General features: G+C 43.6%; 1 protein-coding gene across 1 annotated transcript in view; it reads left to right on the forward strand.

Annotated features, from left to right (window-relative positions):
* herc2 (HECT and RLD domain containing E3 ubiquitin protein ligase 2) overlaps positions 1 to 18,340 on the forward strand; it is an 82,409-nt gene that overhangs the window by 62,225 nt on the left and 1,844 nt on the right. The window contains exons 72-89 of the mRNA XM_083888551.1: positions 1,435 to 1,593; positions 2,948 to 3,066; positions 3,156 to 3,281; positions 3,903 to 4,373; positions 4,467 to 4,681; positions 5,387 to 5,564; positions 5,641 to 5,802; positions 6,821 to 6,912; positions 6,999 to 7,138; positions 7,952 to 8,139; positions 8,219 to 8,416; positions 8,790 to 8,873; positions 9,958 to 10,099; positions 10,202 to 10,396; positions 10,571 to 10,683; positions 15,324 to 15,514; positions 16,347 to 16,452; positions 16,540 to 16,752. Of these exons, the coding sequence (XP_083744677.1) occupies positions 1,435 to 1,593; positions 2,948 to 3,066; positions 3,156 to 3,281; positions 3,903 to 4,373; positions 4,467 to 4,681; positions 5,387 to 5,564; positions 5,641 to 5,802; positions 6,821 to 6,912; positions 6,999 to 7,138; positions 7,952 to 8,139; positions 8,219 to 8,416; positions 8,790 to 8,873; positions 9,958 to 10,099; positions 10,202 to 10,396; positions 10,571 to 10,683; positions 15,324 to 15,514; positions 16,347 to 16,452; positions 16,540 to 16,752 (3,092 nt within the window). The remainder of the gene's footprint in view (positions 1 to 1,434; positions 1,594 to 2,947; positions 3,067 to 3,155; positions 3,282 to 3,902; positions 4,374 to 4,466; positions 4,682 to 5,386; positions 5,565 to 5,640; positions 5,803 to 6,820; positions 6,913 to 6,998; positions 7,139 to 7,951; positions 8,140 to 8,218; positions 8,417 to 8,789; positions 8,874 to 9,957; positions 10,100 to 10,201; positions 10,397 to 10,570; positions 10,684 to 15,323; positions 15,515 to 16,346; positions 16,453 to 16,539; positions 16,753 to 18,340) is intronic.

Raw genomic sequence — 18,340 nt, forward strand, 5'->3', positions numbered from 1 at the left:
TGGTTCCACTTTGTGTAAGTATAGGCGATAAAACACGTGATGTTTACACCTCCCGACCAAGTGACGACAGTGCGGACATTTCACCGTGAATGTTGGCACCCCGCCAGGCAGAGTACTTCACAGAGTACTTCACAGAGTACTTCACAGAGTACTTCACAGAGTACTTCACAGAGTACTTCACAGAGTACTTCACAGAGTACTTCACAGCTCCACCATAGCTCCTCCTTGTCCCTGTGAAATACGAGAGTGCAGGCGAGGGAGGAAGAGTGACTGCACAGCGGAGCACAGTGTTTTACACAAACTTCCAGCCTCAGAGGATGTTTGTGTCCAGTGGATATATTTTATTTATGAAAAAAATGTTCACAAGCTTCACAAGCCCTTTGGTGTTGATCGTGTGTGTAAATTCCTATGCTGGAGGGACACCTTGAACGCACCAGTTACGTGCCTGCAGTTAGCGAGTGGCGTGTGTGGATCGGTGATATGAGGAGCACGCGTTTGAAAGCACTGCAGAAAGATGTAGATGTTGTCCTACGTTTCTTCTCAACCAAAGGCTGCCTTTCTGTCGTGTTTCCACGTTCTCTCCTCGTGTTGTTGATCCACACGCGTCACTTTCAGTCGCAGTAACACTGGTGCGTTCAGGGTCTTTTTCTAGCATGGGAATTAACATACTCGCCACGCGGCGCATTAATCGTTATTCTTCGATTCTAATGTTTTTATGATCGCGAGAAGCCAAAATCGTGGTCACTCTATGCATTACGGTGAAACGCAGTAACAACAGGTAAACGGACATTACTATGGGGTATATGGAGCGGGGGTTGTGACGACGCTGCATCACAATAGGTGATAAGTGGTGACAGTTAGATCAACACTCCCCTGAAGCAGTGATGTGTGTTTACCTGAGTCTCATTCACATGTAAATGATCAGGCACAAAACCGAGCGTTCTGAAAAAGGCTGTTTTGTCAGAGTTATTGAACTGTTATTGTTCTTCATCCTTATGATATTTAGACTAAATCATGACACAGACATGTTCATTAGGGCACCAGGACCTAGTTTAACTTGGGTTAATAGGGTATAATATGGGACCTTTAACGCACATGAAACCGCTAACGGCTTCAATGGTAACGCACATTAAAGCGTTAACAGCATTAACGATGTCAATGTTGACAAGTGTATATATATATTTTATATATATTTATTTATTTATTTATTATATATATATATATACAAGTATAAAACTAATGTATCAATGATTGCATTTATAAAAACAAATGTATTCTACTCCAGTGACTTTGGTGCTTCTACGACCACAAGGTGGCAGCAACAGTTCATGTCCTCTCATGTGTTAGAGTTCAGAATAATTGAAATGTTCAGTTCTCTCCTTGAACTTTCACATGTTGATAGAGTCCTGACTGATGTCCTGTGTCCTCCCTCAGGTCCTAAAGACTTACTGTCTGACCGCTGCATCCTGTCCTGTCCGTCCATGGACCTGGTCACATGTCTCCTGGACTTCAGGCTCAACTTTGCCTCCAACAGGAGCATCGTTCCTCGTCTGGCTGCTTCTCTGGCTGCCTGCGCTCAGCTCAGCGCTCTAGGTACTGTAGTCTGACTGTAGTCCTGACTGTATTCTGCCTGTGTAGTCCTCACTGTAGTCCTGACTGTAGTCCTGACTGTAGTCCTGACTGTAGTCCTGACTATAGTCTGGCTGTAGTCCTGACTATAGTCTGGCTGTAGTCCTGACTGTAGTCCTGAATGTAGTCTGGCTGTGTAGTCTGACTGTAGTCCTCACTGTAGTCCTGACTGTAGTCCTGACTATAGTCTGGCTGTAGTCCTGACTGTAGTCCTGACTGTAGTCCTGACTATAGTCTGGCTGTAGTCCTGACTGTAGTCCTGACTGTAGTCCTGAATGTAGTCCTGAATGTAGTCTGGCTGTGTAGTCTGACTGTAGTCCTCACTGTAGTCCTAACTGTAGTCCTGACTATAGTCTGGCTGTAGTCCTGACTGTAGTCTGGCTGTGTAGTCTGACTGTAGTCCTGACTATAGTCTGGCTGTAGTCCTGACTGTAGTCCTGACTGTAGTCCCCACTTTAGTCCCGACTTTAGTCTGACTGTAGTCCTGACTGTAGTCCTGACTGTAGTCTGACTGTAGTCTGACTGTAGTCTGACTGTCTGTAGCCTGACTAGTCTGACTGTCTGTAACCCGACTGTAGTCTGACTGTATGTAGTCTGACTGTAGCCTGTATGTAGTCTGACTGTAGTCTGACTGTAGTCTGACTGTGTAGTCTGACTGTCTGTAGTCTCTGTAGCCCGTCTGTAGTCTGACTGTAGTCCGACTGTCTGTAGTCTAACTGTAGTCTTGACTGTCTGTAGTCTGTCTGTAGTCTGTCTGTAGTCTGACTGTCTATAGTCTGACTGTCTGTAGTCTGACTGTGGTCTGACTGTCTATAGTCTGACTGAAGTCTGACTGTCTGTAGTATGACTGTAGTCTGACTGTAGTCTGACTGTCTGTAGTTTGTCTGTTGTCTGACTGTGTAGTCTGACTGTAGCCCCTCTGTAGTCTGACTGTAGCCCGTCTGTAGTCTGACTGTAGTCTGACTGTCTGTAGTCTGCCAGTCTGTAGTCTGCCAGTCTGTAGTCTGACTGTAGCCTGTCTGCAGTCTGACTGTAGTCCGACTGTCTGTAGTCTGTCTATCTGTAGTCTGACTGTAGTCTGACTGTAGTCTGACTGTAGTCTGTCTATCTGTAGTCTGACTGTATGTAGTCTGACTATATGTAGTCTGACTGTAGTCTTTTACTTTAACTGCAGTAACAAAGTTGTTTGTGTGTGTGTGTGTGTGTGTGTGTGTGTGTGTGTGTGTGTGTGTGTGTGTGTGTGTGTGTGTGTGTGTGTGTGTGTGTGTGTGTGTGTGTGTGTGTGTGTGTGTGTGTGTGTGTGTGTGTGTGTGTGTAGCTGCAGGACACAGGATGTGGGCTCTGCAGAGGCTCAGGAAGCTCCTGACCACAGAGTACGGTCAGTCCATCAACATCAACAGGCTGCTGGGAGACGCTGACGGAGAGGCTCGCTCTATGGTGAGGTCACACAGTCTGCTCTACGCTCAGATTAACGTCAGATTAACGTTTGTTGACGGTTGTTTGTGTGTGTTTGTTGTTGTTGTCAGACGTTCACAGGAAGTGCTCTGGCTGCTCTGGTCAAAGGTTTACCTGAAGCTCTGCAGAGACAGTACGAGTACGAGGATCCTATCGTTAGAGGAGGAAAACAGCTGCTGCACAGTCCTTTCTTTAAGGTAACGCCTCATATAGATAATCCCCACAGTATAATCCCTCAGATTAATAATCCTGACATTATAATCCCTCATATTAATAATCCCTACAGTATAATCCCTCATATTAATAATCCCCACATTATAATCCCACATATTAATAATCCCCACATTGTAATCCCTTATATTAATAATCCCTACATTATAATCCCTCAGATTAATAATCCTGACATTATAATCCCTCATATTAATAATCCATACAGTATAATCCCTCAGATTAATAATCCCCACATTATAATCCCTCATATTAATAATCCCTACAGTATAATCCCTCATATTAATAATCCCCACATTATAATCCCACATATTAATAATCCCCACATTGTAATCCCTTATATTAATAATCCCTACATTATAATCCCTCAGATTAATAATCCCCACATTATAATCCCTCATATTAATAATCCCTACAGTATAATCCCTCATATTAATAATCCCCACATTATAATCCCACATATTAATAATCCCCACATTATAATCCCTCATATTAATAATCCTCACATTGTAATCCCTTATATTAATAATCCCTACAGTATAATCCCTCAGATTAATAATCCCCACACTAACCTCTTGTCTTTGGTCCAGGTCTTGGTTGCTCTTGCCTGTGACCTTGAGCTGGACACGTTGCCGTGCTGCGCCGAGACCCATAAGTGGGCGTGGTTCCGTCGCTACTGCACGGCGTCACGAGTGGCCGTGGCGCTGGACAAGAGGAGCGGCCTGCCCCGCCCCTTCCTGGACGAGGTGACAAAGAAGATCCGCGAGCTGATGGCCGACCACGAGAGCATGAGCGGCCTCCACGAGAGTCACGACCTGTTCAAGCGCGAGCACGACGAGCAGCTGGTGCAGTGGATGAACCGGCGACCCGACGACTGGACGCTGTCCGCGGGCGGCAGCGGCACCATCTACGGCTGGGGTCACAACCACAGAGGTCAGCTGGGCGGCATCGAGGGGGCAAAGGTCAAAGTGCCCACGCCCACTGAGGCGCTGGCTACGCTGAGGCCGGTGCAGCTGATTGGAGGAGAGCAGACGCTGTTCGCCGTCACGGCCGATGGGAAGGTCAGTACATGAGTGAGCAGAGAGTCTGGTTCTGGTTCTGGTTCTGGTTCTGGGTCTCATGTCTCTCCTCTGGTTCCTCTGGTTCCTCTGCAGTTGTACGCCACAGGATACGGAGCAGGAGGGAGGCTGGGCATCGGCGGCACCGAGTCTGTGGCCACGCCCACTTTGCTGGAGTCCATCCAGCACGTGTTCATCAGGAAGGTGGCGGTGAACTCAGGAGGGAAACACTGTCTGGCTCTGTCTTCAGAGGGAGAGGTTTACTCCTGGGGAGAAGCTGAGGACGGAAAACTGGGCCATGGAAACAGAAGGTGAGGGTTTGAAACCTTTGCTCATCAGCACCAGGGCAGAGGAGCCTCTTGTTAATAATCCACACATTATAATTCTTCATTTTAATAATCCCCACATTATATAATACCTCATATTGATAATCCTGACATTATAATCCCATGATAATACCTCATATTAATAATCCTGACATTATAATCCCATTATAATCCCAACATTATAATACCTCATATTAATAATCCTGACATTATAATCCGATTATAATACCTCATATTAATAATCCTCACATTATATAATACCTCATAGTAATAATCCTGACATTATAATCCCAACATTATAATACCTGATATTAACCCTGACATTATAATCCCAACATTATAATACCTCATATTAATAATCCCAACATTATAATACCTCATATTAATAATCCCAACATTATAATACCTCATATTAATAATCCCAACATTATAATACCTCATATTAATAATCCTCACATTATATAATACCTCATAGTAATAATCCTGACATTATAATCCCAACATTATAATACCTGATATTAACCCTGACATTATAATCCCAACATTATAATATCTCATATTAATAATCCCAACATTATAATACCAACATTATAATACCTCATATTAATAATCCCAACATTATAATACCTGATATTAATAATCCCAACATTTTAATACCTAGAAATAACCGCGTGTCTTCTTTGTCTTCAGCCCCTGCGATCGTCCTCGCGTCATCGAGTCCCTGCGGGGGGTGGAGGTGGTGGACATCGCAGCAGGGGGCGCTCACAGCGCCTGCATCACTGCCAGCGGAGAGCTCTTCACCTGGGGCAAAGGTCGCTACGGACGCCTGGGACACGGAGACAGTGAAGACCAACTCAAACCTAAACTGGTGAGTGAGGTCAGACACTCTGACACTGACACGACTCTGTGACCTCTGACCTCTGTGTGTGTGTGTGTGTGTGCAGGTGGACGCTCTGCAGGGTCACAGGGTCATCGACGTGGCCTGTGGCAGTGGAGACGCTCAGACTCTGTGTCTCAGTGACGATGACATGGTTTGGTCCTGGGGAGACGGGGATTATGGGAAACTGGGTCGAGGAGGCAGCGACGGCTGTAAAATCCCCATGAAGGTAAATAAATGACACTGTGTTTACTGGTTTTTACTGGAGGTCAGTGAACGCATCAGCTTCTTAAACGTGAATATTTTCATGTTTCTGCCATTTTTCAGCTTCTTAAATGTGAATATTTTCACGTTTCTGTCATTTTTCAGCTTCTTAAACGTGAATATTTTCACGTTTCTGTCATTTTTCAGCTTCTTAAATGTGAATATTTTCACGTTTCTGTCATTTTTCAGCTTCTTAAACGTGAATATTTTCACGTTTCTGTCATTTTTCAGCTTCTTAAATGTGAATATTTTCACGTTTCTGTCATTTTTCAGCTTCTTAAATGTGAATATTTTCACGTTTCTGTTATTTTTCAGCTTATTAAACGTGAATATTTTCACGTTTCTGTCATTTTTCAGCTTCTTAAATGTGAATATTTTCACGTTTCTGTCATTTTTCAGCTTCTTAAATGTGAATATTTTCACGTTTCTGTCATTTTTCAGCTTCTTAAACGTGAATATTTTCACGTTTCTGTCATTTTTCAGCTTCTTAAATGTGAATATTTTCACGTTTCTGTCATTTTTCAGCTTCTTAAATGTGAATATTTTCACGTTTCTGTCATTTTTCAGCTTATTAAACGTGAATATTTTCACGTTTCTGTCATTTTTCAGCTTCTTAAATGTGAATATTTTCACGTTTCTGTCATTTTTCAGCTTCTTAAATGTGAATATTTTCACGTTTCTGTCATTTTTCAGCTTCTTAAACGTGAATATTTTCACGTTTCTGTCATTTTTCAGCTTCTTAAATGTGAATATTTTCACGTTTCTGTCATTTTTCAGCTTCTTAAATGTGAATATTTTCACGTTTCTGTCATTTTTCAGCTTCTTAAATGTGAATATTTTCACGTTTCTGTCATTTTTCAGCTTCTTAAACGTGAATATTTTCACGTTTCTGTCATTTTTCAGCTTATTAAACGTGAATATTTTCACGTTTCTGTCATTTTTCAGCTTCTTAAATGTGAATATTTTCTTCTCTGTGTTTTCAGATTGACTCTCTGACTGGTCTGGGTGTGGTCAAAGTGGAGTGTGGCTCTCAGTTTTCTGTGGCTCTCACTAAATCAGGAGCAGTTTACACCTGGTACGTTCACATCAGTGTGTGTCGTCAGACGTGTTAGATCAGTGTGATGCGGTGAAAACACCAGCTGTGTTTGATTGATGCTACAGGGGAAAAGGAGACTATCATCGTCTGGGCCACGGTTCTGACGACCATGTTCGACGGCCCAGACAAGTCCAAGGACTGCAGGGGAAGAAGGTCATCGCCATAGCAACAGGGTCACTGCACTGTGTTTGCTGCACGGAGGATGGTAGGAGTTTTATTGTCATTACAGTGATTATTATGATAGTTCTTACTGAAGTTAACTGAGCTGTGAGCGCCCCCCTGTGGCTGCCAACACTGATGTTAGCCACTCAATAATAGAATCTCTCTGTTAGACGGACTAACAACAGGAAAGTGAAGTTTGTAAACCACTCACTCTCCCACACAAAAGCCCATAGAGAAAATCAGAGCTGCTGGTCCTCTGCTGCCTCGTGTGGTCACTTTGTGTCACTGAGTTAAGTCTAAATTAAATATTTTAAAAGCTGAATTCACTAAAATCAGTCATTGTAAGTTAGTGATGGAGGCAGCAGTGGATCAACAACTCCTGTGAACTCCTGTGTCTCTGTGATGTTAAAATCACTGGTTTACTCTATGGACTTTGGTGTGGGAGAGTGAGTGACTTTGGTGTGGGAGAGTGAGTGACTTTGGTGTGAGAGAGTGAGTGACTTTGGTGTGGAAGAGTGAGTGACTTTGGTGTGGCAGAGTGAGTGACTTTGGTGTGGGAGAGTGAGTGACTTTGGTGTGAGAGAGTGAGGGACTTTGGTGTGGGAGAGTGAGTGACTTTGGTGTGGCAGAGTGAGTGACTTTGGTGTGGGAGAGTGAGTGACTGGTGTGGCAGAGTGAGTAACTTTGGTGTGGCAGAGTGAGTGACTTTGGTGTGGCAGAGTGAGTGACTTTGGTTTGGCAGAGTGAGTGACTTTGGTGTGGGAGAGTGAGTGACTTTGGTGTGAGAGAGTGAGTGACTTTTCAGCTCAGTGACATAAACAAATGGCTGCTGTTGTTGTTGTTTTCTTGGTCACAGGTGAAGTTTACACGTGGGGCGACAACGACGAGGGTCAGCTGGGAGACGGCACCACCAACGCCATCCAGAGGCCGCGGCTGGTCGCTGCGCTGCAGGGTAAAAAGATCAACCGAGTGGCCTGTGGCTCTGCTCACACACTCTCCTGGTCCACCAGTAAACCCACCAACGCTGGGAAGCTGCCTGCTCAGGTACACACTCTACATCACTCTGACACTCTGAGCAGCTGCCAGCAGGGGGCAGTACAGACTCACACTCTGTGTGTTCCAGGTTCCCATGGAGTACAACCACCTACAGGAGATCCCCATCATGTCTCTGAGGAACCGTCTGCTGCTGCTCCATCACATCTCTGAACTCTTCTGTCCCTGCATCCCCATGTTTGACCTGGAGGGGCGCCTCGGTCAGACGGGACACGGACCCTCAGTGGGGTTTGATTCTCTGAGAGGGATTCTGATATCACAGGGGAAGGTGAGGACACACACACACACACACACACACACAAACACATACAGAAACACAAACTAATACAGAAACAAACACATACAGAAACACACATGCAGAAACACACACAGAAACATACACACAGAAAAACATGCACAAACACACACAGAAGCATGCAGAGAAACACACACACACAAACAAACACACACAGAAATAAACACACAGAAACACAAACACATACAGAAACACACAGAAATACACACACAGAAACAAACACACTAACAGACAGAAACACACACACAGAGAAACACAAACACACACAGAAACAAACACACACACAGACACAGTGTTGCTGAATGATGGTCAGTGAAACTTGTTGTTGTTGTTTGTGTGTGAACAGGAAGCAGCGTTCAGGAAGGTGGTTCAGGCCACGATGGTGAGAGACAGACAACATGGACCTGTGGTGGAACTGAACAGGATACAGGTGATTCTTCATCATCATCATCATCATCACATTTATACATGATCTCTATCAGCAGGAGATTTATGTGTTAAAATCACTGGTTTTCCCTATGGGCTTTGGTGTGGGAGAGTGAGTGGTTAACAGACTTCAGTTTACACAAGGAAAAATCTGTCTAACAGTGAAATAAAGACGTGAACATATTCAGTGGCAAAAGTCATGTTTTTTTCACGCAAAAACTCACACACCAAAGTCACTCACTCTCTCACACCAAAGTCACTCACTCTCTCACACCAAAGTCACTCACTCTCCCACACCAAAGTCACTCACTCTCTCACACCAAAGTCACTCACTCTCCTCACACCAGTCACTCACTCTCCCACACCAAAGTCACTCACTCTCCCACACCAAAGTCACTCACTCTCCCACACCAAAGTCGCTCACTCTCTCAAACCAAAGTCACTCACTCTCCCACACCAGTCACTCACTCTCACACCAAAGTCACTCACTCTCCCACACCAAAGTCACTCTCTCCCACACCAAAGTCACTCACTCTCACACACCAAAGTCACTCACTCTCACACACCAAAGTCACTTACTCTCTCACACCAAAGTCACTCACTCACTCTCCCACACCAAAGTCACCCGCTCACTCTCCCACACCAAAATCACTCACTCACGCTCTCACACCAAAGTCACTCACTCACTCTCCCACACCAAAGTCACTCACTCTCCCACACCAAAGTCACTCACTCTCCCACACTAAAGTCACTCACTCTCCCACACCAAAGTCCATAGAGTAAACCAGTGATTTTAACATCACAGCACACAGGAGTTCACAGGAGTTGTTGATCCACTGCTGCCTCCATCACTAACTTACAATGACTGATTTTTGTGAATTCAGCTTTTACAATATTTACTTTAGACTTAACTCAGTGACACAAAGTGACCACACAAGGCAGCAGAGGACCAGCAGCTCCTGTGACCCTGTGAGCTAAAATCACTGGTTTGCTCTATGGACTTTGGTGTTAGAGAGTGAGTGGTTAACTTCAGCTTCCTGTTGTTAAAGTTTAGAGATGACATCATTTCCTCTGGTCCCCCCCGTCAGGTGAAGCGTTCCCGCAGTAAAGGAGGTCTTGCAGGTCCAGATGGAACCAAGTCAGTGTTTGGTCAGATGTGCGCTAAGATGAGTTCGTTCAGTCCTGACAGTCTGCTGCTGCCTCACCGTGTGTGGAAGGTCAAGTTTGTGGGTAAATACGACACAAACACACGTTTGCATAAATGTCCGGATGCATCCATTTCTTGTTTGTTCCCTAAAAGAAGTCCTTAAACGATGCTCACCTGTCCCTCAGGTGAGTCTGTGGACGACTGCGGCGGCGGCTACAGCGAGTCCATCGCAGAGATGTGCGAGGAGCTCCAGAACGCCCTGACGCCGCTGCTCATCGTCACGCCCAACGGCCGCGACGAGTCGGGCGCCAACAGAGACTGTTTCCTGCTCAACCCGGCCGCCAAGTCTGCGCTGCACATGTGCATGTTCCGCTTCCTAGGTATAATCCCGTTAATCTGCCCCGTTTTCTGGCCCTGTTTAATCTGAGATAAAGACAAAGTGGGGAACGTATGCGGGCGGGTTTGTTTTCTCGTTGTTTTTACAGATAAACGTTTGTTGACGGACGACGTTTGTGTTGCGATTAATGTTCTCTGCTCCTTCTCTGCGTCTGCAGGAGTTTTACTGGGAATCGCCATCCGAACAGGAAGTCCTCTGAGTCTCAATCTGGCCGAGCCGGTGTGGAAACAACTGGCCGGGATGAACCTGACCATCGCTGACCTCAGTGAGGTACGTCCACACCTCAGCTAATGTCACTAATGTCGCTAAAGTCGGTAACGGTCTCTAATGTCGTTAACGGTCTCTAATGTCGGTAACGTGGTTAATGTCGCTAATGTTGTTAACGGCGCTAATGTTGGTAACGTCGGTAACGTCGGTAATGTTGTGAACTTCACCAATGTTGTTAACGACGCTAATGTCGTTAACGTAGCTAATGACGGTAACGTCCGTAACGGTCTCTAATGTCGTTAACGGTCTCTAATGTCGGTAACGTCGTTAATGTCGGTAACGCCGCTAATGTTGGTAACGTCGCTAATGTCGGTAACGTCGCTAATGTTGTGAACTTCACCAATGTTGTTAACGTTGCTAATGTCGTTAACGTAGCTAATGACGGTAACGTCGGTAACGGTCTCTAATGTCGTTAACGGTCTCTAATGTCGGTAACGTCGTTAATGTCGCTAATGTTGGTAACGTCGCTAATGTCGGTAACGTCGGTAATGTTGTGAACTTCACCAATGTTGTTAACGTCGCTAATGTCGTTAACGTAGCTAATGACGGTAACGTCGTTAACGGTCTCTAATGTCGTTAACGGTCTCTAATGTCGGTAACGTCGTTAATGTCGCTAATGTTGTTAATGTCGGTAACTTCGCTAATGTTGTGAACTTCACCAATGTTGTTAACGTCGCTAATGTCGGTAACGGTCTCTGATGTCGTTAACGGTCTCTAATGTCGTTAGAGGTCTCTAATGTCGGTAACGTCGTTAATGTCGCTAATGTTGTTAACGTCGCTAATGTCGGTAACGTCGCTAATGTTGGTAACGTCGCTAATATCGTTAACGTCGCTAATGTCGCTAACGTCGCTAACGTCGCTAATGTTGTGAACTTCGCCAATGTTGTTAACGTCGCTAATGTTGGTAACATCGGTAATTTCGCTGACTCTGCTAATTATGCTAATGTCTTTAACGTCGCTAATGTTGCTAATGCCGGGAATGTCGCAAACCTCACGACCGCACTTATGTCGTAAACGTCGCTAACGTTGTTAATGTCATTAATGTCGCTAATGTTGCTAACATCGCTGAAGTCGCTAATGGAGTTAGCCATGTTCCCATAACAATTGACTACAAAATGATTTTCTTTATCCTATAATTCAGATGTGTTTTATATGTATGTTAATAACATTATAAAAACTATGTTTTACCAATTACTAACAACAACAAAAATTGTAATTCTGCAAAAATTCACAAAAATGTAAGATAAAAAAAGATAAATCTTTTTTTTTTCGCTTCATAAATATTGTCAACACAACAAAAGTGTTTCAAAATGTTCAAATCCCTTTTAAAGTTGACTAATAATGAAACTTGTTTAGTTCATAGACAAAGTTACAAAATGTAATTTCTCCTAAAGACACATAAACTTAATTAACAATATGAAAAACACTTTAATGAAGTGGTTCTTAATTGTTTGAGTGTTGAGTGAAGTATTCCTGTTGTTATTAAACCTCAGAAAAACTCAAAAAAAATACTCCCTAATTTGTTCTTTGTGGCAGAAAACGACCACCTTCCCAAAAAGCTGCTATAAAAACATTGTTCATTAATGTGTTTTTCCACTTTAAATTGTCAGGCCTATAAAGCTACTTTGGCCTGAAATATACATATCAAATATAAAAAATATTTTTAGCCTAGCCATTTTAGGCTAATTTAAGAAACTGAGATGACAGTTTGCCAAAAATGAATATACTTTGGAAAACTTGATCTATATTCATTCAACACAGACAAAATGGCTTAACAATTAATAACAGAACAAAAAGGTCCCAAGAACTTCAGAGGGTTAAATGTTGCTCATGTCAGATGTTACATAACGACTCAAACCTCCTGAGCTGCTTCACATTCTTCTACAGATTAACATCATAATCTGTCTGAGCTACAACCTGCACTAAATACTACGTTATGAAACATTACTGCACTATTACACACACACACACTGTACATGTGTGTACTAAGACCACCATGTTCACTGCTGCACCTCACTCACTCTGCCACACCAAAGTCACTCACTCTGCCACACCAAAGTCACTCACTCTGCCACACCAAAGTCACTCACTCTGCCACACCAAAGTCATTCGCTCTCCCACACCAAAGTCACTCGCTCTCTCACACCAAAGTCACTCACTCTCCCACACCAAAGTCACTCGCTCTCCCACACCAAAGTCACTCGCTCTCCCACACCAAAGTCACTCGCTCTCCCACACCAAAGTCACTCACTCTCCCACACCAAAGTCACTCGCTCTCTCACACCAAAGTCACTCGCTCTCTCACACCAAAGTCACTCACTCTCTCACACCAAAGTCACTCACTCTCTCACACCAAAGTCACTCACTCTGCCACACCAAAGTTACTCACTCTGCCACACCAAAGTCACTCGGTCTCCCACACCAAAGTCACTCGGTCTCCCACACCAAAGTCACTCGGTCTCCCACACCAAAGTCACTCGCTCTGCCACACCAAAGTCGCTCACTCTGCCACACCAAAGTCGCTCACTCTGCCACACCAAAGTCGCTCACTCTGCCACACCAAAGTCGCTCACTCTGCCACTCCAAAGTCACTCACTCTCCCACACCAAAGTCACTCACAGTTGTTGATCCACTGCTGCCTCCATCACTAAGTTCAAACATCTCGTTTTAGTGAATTCGCCTTTTAAAATCCTACTTTTCGAATTACTTTATTGGCACAAAGTGACCACACGAGGCAGCAGAGGACCAGCAGCTCCTGTGTCCCTGTGAGCTAAAGTCACTGGTTTAGAGTGAAAAGAGAGGAACGTGGTCATGTGACGTAGAGATGATAGATTTTAAACCTGCAGTTGTTTCCTTTGAGCTTTTGAGCCTCAGCCTTTAGAGGAAGCTGCTGACGTGAGTCCATGTGTGTGTGTGTGTGTGTGTGTGTGTGAAGCACGTTGTGATCATGAGCTCCTGAAACATCTGTCAGAGCAGATTCAGCCTCAAAGGAAACACTCACTCCTTCACAAAGACACTCTTGTTCTGGGCTTTTTAGCCTGTGGTGCTTTAGAAAGGTTAGATGGGAAGTGAATCCAGCACAAGACTTTCCAAGGAGAGCAGGAGCTCACGGGAACACACACACACACACACACACACACACACACACACACACACACACACACACACACACACACACAGCTGATCATTCTAGGAATGATAACAGTTAAAGTTACACACAGTGTTGACCTTGTACTTCCTGTCGTCTTCAGAGCAGATGAATCAAATGAAGGTGATCTTTAACGTTCATTAAAACACATTTGTGTTTTCACGCTGGTCTTTGTTTCCATGAGAGAATGTTGAGTGTGATCAAAGTGATCAGGGATCAGCGGCTAAAGCAAATTAGCATTCATATTTAGCTTCAAACGTCTTCAGTCACAAACAAAAACCCCACGTTTGAACCTGACCATCGCTGACCTCAGTGAGGTACGCCCACACCTCAGCTAATGTCGCTAACATCGTTAATGTCGCTAATGTTGCTAACATTGCTAATGTTACTAACATCGTTAATGTCGCTAACGTCGATAAAGTCACTAATGTTACTAACGTCGCTAATGTTGATGGCGCTAACATCGTTAATGTCGCTAATATCGTTAATGTAGCTAACATCGCTAATGTCTATGAAGTCACTAATGTCTATACAGTAACTAATGTCTATAAAGTCACTAATTTTGCTAACATCACTAATGTCACTAACTCTGCTAATGTTGCTAACATCGTTAATGTCGCTAACGTCGATAAAGTCACGAATGTTGCTAATGTCACTAACGTCACTAATGTTGTTAATGTAGCTAACATCGTTAATGTCACTAATGTTGCTAACATCGCTAATGTCCATGAAGTCACTAATGTCTATAAAGTCACTAATGTTGCTAACATCGTTAATGTCGCTAACATCACTAATGTCTATAAAGTCACTAATGTTACTCACACCACTAATGTCACTAACATTGCTAATGATGCTAACATCGTTAATGTCGCTAAAGTCGCTAATGTTGCTTTCATTGTTAATGTTGCTAACATAGTTAATGTTGCTAAAGTCACTAATGTTGCTAACATTGTTAATTTCTCTAACGTCACTAATGTTGCTATTGTTGATAATGACGCTAACATCGTTAATGTTGCTAACATCGCTAATGTCGCTAACATCACTAAAGTCGCTAATGTTGCTAACATCGCTAACTACATGCATCTCGAGCTCCAACAATGAATCAATTACTAATCAATGACCAAATTAATCGTCAACTATTTTGATCATCGATAATCGTTTTTGAAGCTTTTTTCATTCATTAAAACGAGATTTGCGATCATTTCAGCTTCTTCAATGTGAATATTTTCTTTGTTTCTTTGCTCCATAAAAACAAAGAAATCCTTCAAACTGAATCATTTTGTGTTTGTGGACAAAAACACAGACTTTATAGAACATCGTCGTTTCCAGGTTTTAAACCAACGACAACGTGAACATTGTCTTTCATCAGCAGCAAACGTCTCTGAGATATTTCATCACTCTGATGAAGGTTTACTCCTCAAACCTGCTGTTACCATGACAACAGCAGGGAGACCAGTCATGTTTCCAGAACTGATTTCTTCTTCTTGTTCTTCAGGTGGATAAAGACTTTATTCCTGGTCTCATGTACATCAGAGACAACGAGGCCACAGCAGAAGAGTTTGAGGCCATGACTCTACCGTTCACTGTGCCCAACGCCAGCGGTCAGGACATCCAGCTCAGCTCTAAGTATTCACACATCACACTGGAGAACAGAGCTGAGTACGTCAGGCTGGCCATCAACTACAGGTATGAACACTGTGTGTGTGTGTGTGTGTGTGTGTGTGTGTGTGTGTGTGTGTGTGTGTGTGTGTGTGTGTGCTCCAAAACGTGATCAAACACGTCATTTTTCAGCTTCTTAAATGTGAATATTTTCACGTTTCTGTCATTTTTCAGCTTCTTAAATGTGAATATTTTCACGTTTCTGTCATTTTTCAGCTTCTTAAATGTGAATATTTTCATGTTTCTGTCATTTTTCAGCTTCTTAAATGTGAATATTTTCACGTTTCTGTCATTTTTCAGCTTCTTAAATGTGAATATTTTCATGTTTCTGTCATTTTTCAGCTTCTTAAATGTGAATATTTTCACGTTTCTGTCATTTTTCAGCTTCTTAAATGTGAATATTTTCACGTTTCTGTCATTTTTCAGCTCCTTAAATGTGAATATTTTCACGTTTCTGTCATTTTTCAGCTTCTTAAATGTGAATATTTTCACGTTTCTGTCATTTTTCAGCTTCTTAAATGTGAATATTTTCACGTTTCTGTCATTTTTCAGCTTCTTAAATGTGAATTTTTTCACCATTCTGTCATTTTTCAGCTTCTTAAATGTGAATATTTTCACGTTTCTGTCATTTTTCAGCTCCTTAAATGTGAATATTTTCAAGTTTCTGTCATTTTTCAGCTTCTTAAATGTGAATATTTTCACATTTCTGTCATTTTTCAGCTTCTTAAATGTGAATATTTTCACGTTTCTGTCATTTTTCAGCTTCTTAAATGTGAATATTTTCATGTTTCTGTCATTTTTCAGCTTCTTAAATGTGAATATTTTTATTTTTGTGTGTGTGTGTGTGTGTGTGTCTCAGACTCCATGAGTTTGACGAGCAGGTGTCAGCTGTTCGTGAAGGAATGGCTCGCGTCGTTCCCGTTCCGTTACTATCTCTCTTCACTGGATATGAGCTGGAGACGATGGTGAGCGACGTCACACGTTTACGTTCATGGCCACGCCTCTTTTTCTTCCTCGTTTCTCATTAACTCCGCCCCCTCCCCCTCCCTCAGGTGTGTGGAAGTCCGGACATTCCTCTCCACCTGCTGAAGTCTGTGGCCACGTATAAGGGGGTGGAGCCAACAGCGCCGCTCATCCATTGGTTCTGGGAGGTGATGGAGTCGTTCTCCAACACAGAGAGGTCCTTGTTCCTGAGGTTCGTCTGGGGACGAACTCGTCTGCCTCGCACCATCGCAGACTTCCGTGGGCGGGACTTTGTCGTACAGGTGAGACGTGATTTGAAAATCTGCGGAAAAAACACACTAACATTTACGCTACTGCTTACAAACCTGATGCTAACGCTCGTCATCGATTGCACGTGTAGCTGCGTCGTTTTTACATGATGTAAATGTTGCGACTTTTTTCATAATAAATAAAATTATTCTAATTTTGCACCTTTTCATTCTATGACTTAGCGAAGTTTCCTTTATTTTTTGCTATCATGATTTTCACAATTTTGTGTGATTCCTGTCGGCGTAACTATAATGAAAGATTAGCTTCTCACTGCACTTTTTGCGTCGACGTCGTAAAACTCCCGGCACTAACACTTGGCTTCATCGCGTAGCTAGCATCGCGTGCATGTGGTGTTGGGCGTCAACGTCGTAAAACTCCTGGTGCTAACGCTTAGCTTTATCGCGTAGCTAGCATGGCGTAGCTGGCATTGCGTGCGTGTGGTTTTGGGTTTCAACGTTGTAACAAATAAAAAAATATGTTAATTTTGCACCTTTTCATTCTATGACTTGGCGACCTTTCTTTTCTTGACTTTAATAAAAGATTAGCTTCTAACTGCACTTTTGCGTCGACGTCGTAATAATCCTGGCGCTAACACTTAGCTTCATCTACTTCATCACATAGCCTCCGTCACAATCACGTGCGATTGTAGCGATCACCTATTATTGTCGCGATCACGTGCGACTGTCCCTATCACCTGTAATTGTGATCACGTGCGATTGTCGCTATCACCTGTTATTGTCGCTATCACCTGTTATTGTTGCGATCACCTGCGATTGTCGCGATCACCTGTTATTGTTGCGATCACGTGCGATCACGTGCAATTACCTGCGATTGGTGTGTGATTGTCGCGATCACGTGAGATTGTCGCGGTCACGTGAGATTGTCGCGATCACCTGTAATTGTGATCACGTGCGATTGTCGCTATCACCTGTTATTGTCGCGATCACGTGCGATTGTCGCGATCACGTGCGATTGTCCCTATCACCTGTAATTGTGATCACTTGCGATTGTCGCTATCACCTGTTATTGTCGCTATCACCTGCGATTGTCGCGATCACATGCAATTATATCGACTGTCGCGATCACGTGCGATTGTCACGATCACCTGTTATTGTTGCGATCACGTGCGATTGTCGCGATCACCTGTAATTGTGATCACGTGCGATTGTCGCGATCACATGCAATTATAGCGACTGTCGCGATCACGTGCGATTGTCGCTATCACCTGTTATTGTCGCGATCACGTGCGATTGTCGCGATCACATGCAATTATAGCGACTGTCGCGATCACGTGCGATTGTCGCGATCACCCGTTATTGTTGCGATCACGTGCGATCGCGTGCAATTACCTGCGATTGGTGTGTGATTGTCGCGATCACGTGAGATTGTCGCGGTCACGTGCGATTGTCGCGATCACCTGTAATTGTGATCACGTGCGATTGTCGCTATCACCTGTTATTGTCGCGATCACGTGCGATTGTCGCGATCACGTGCGATTGTCCCTATCACCTGTAATTGTGATCACGTGCGATTGTCGCTATCACCTGTTATTGTCGCTATCACCTGTTATTGTCGCTATCA

This window comes from Microchirus variegatus (assembly GCF_963457635.1).
Source record: "Microchirus variegatus genome assembly, chromosome: 4".
NCBI lineage: Eukaryota > Metazoa > Chordata > Actinopteri > Pleuronectiformes > Soleidae > Microchirus > Microchirus variegatus.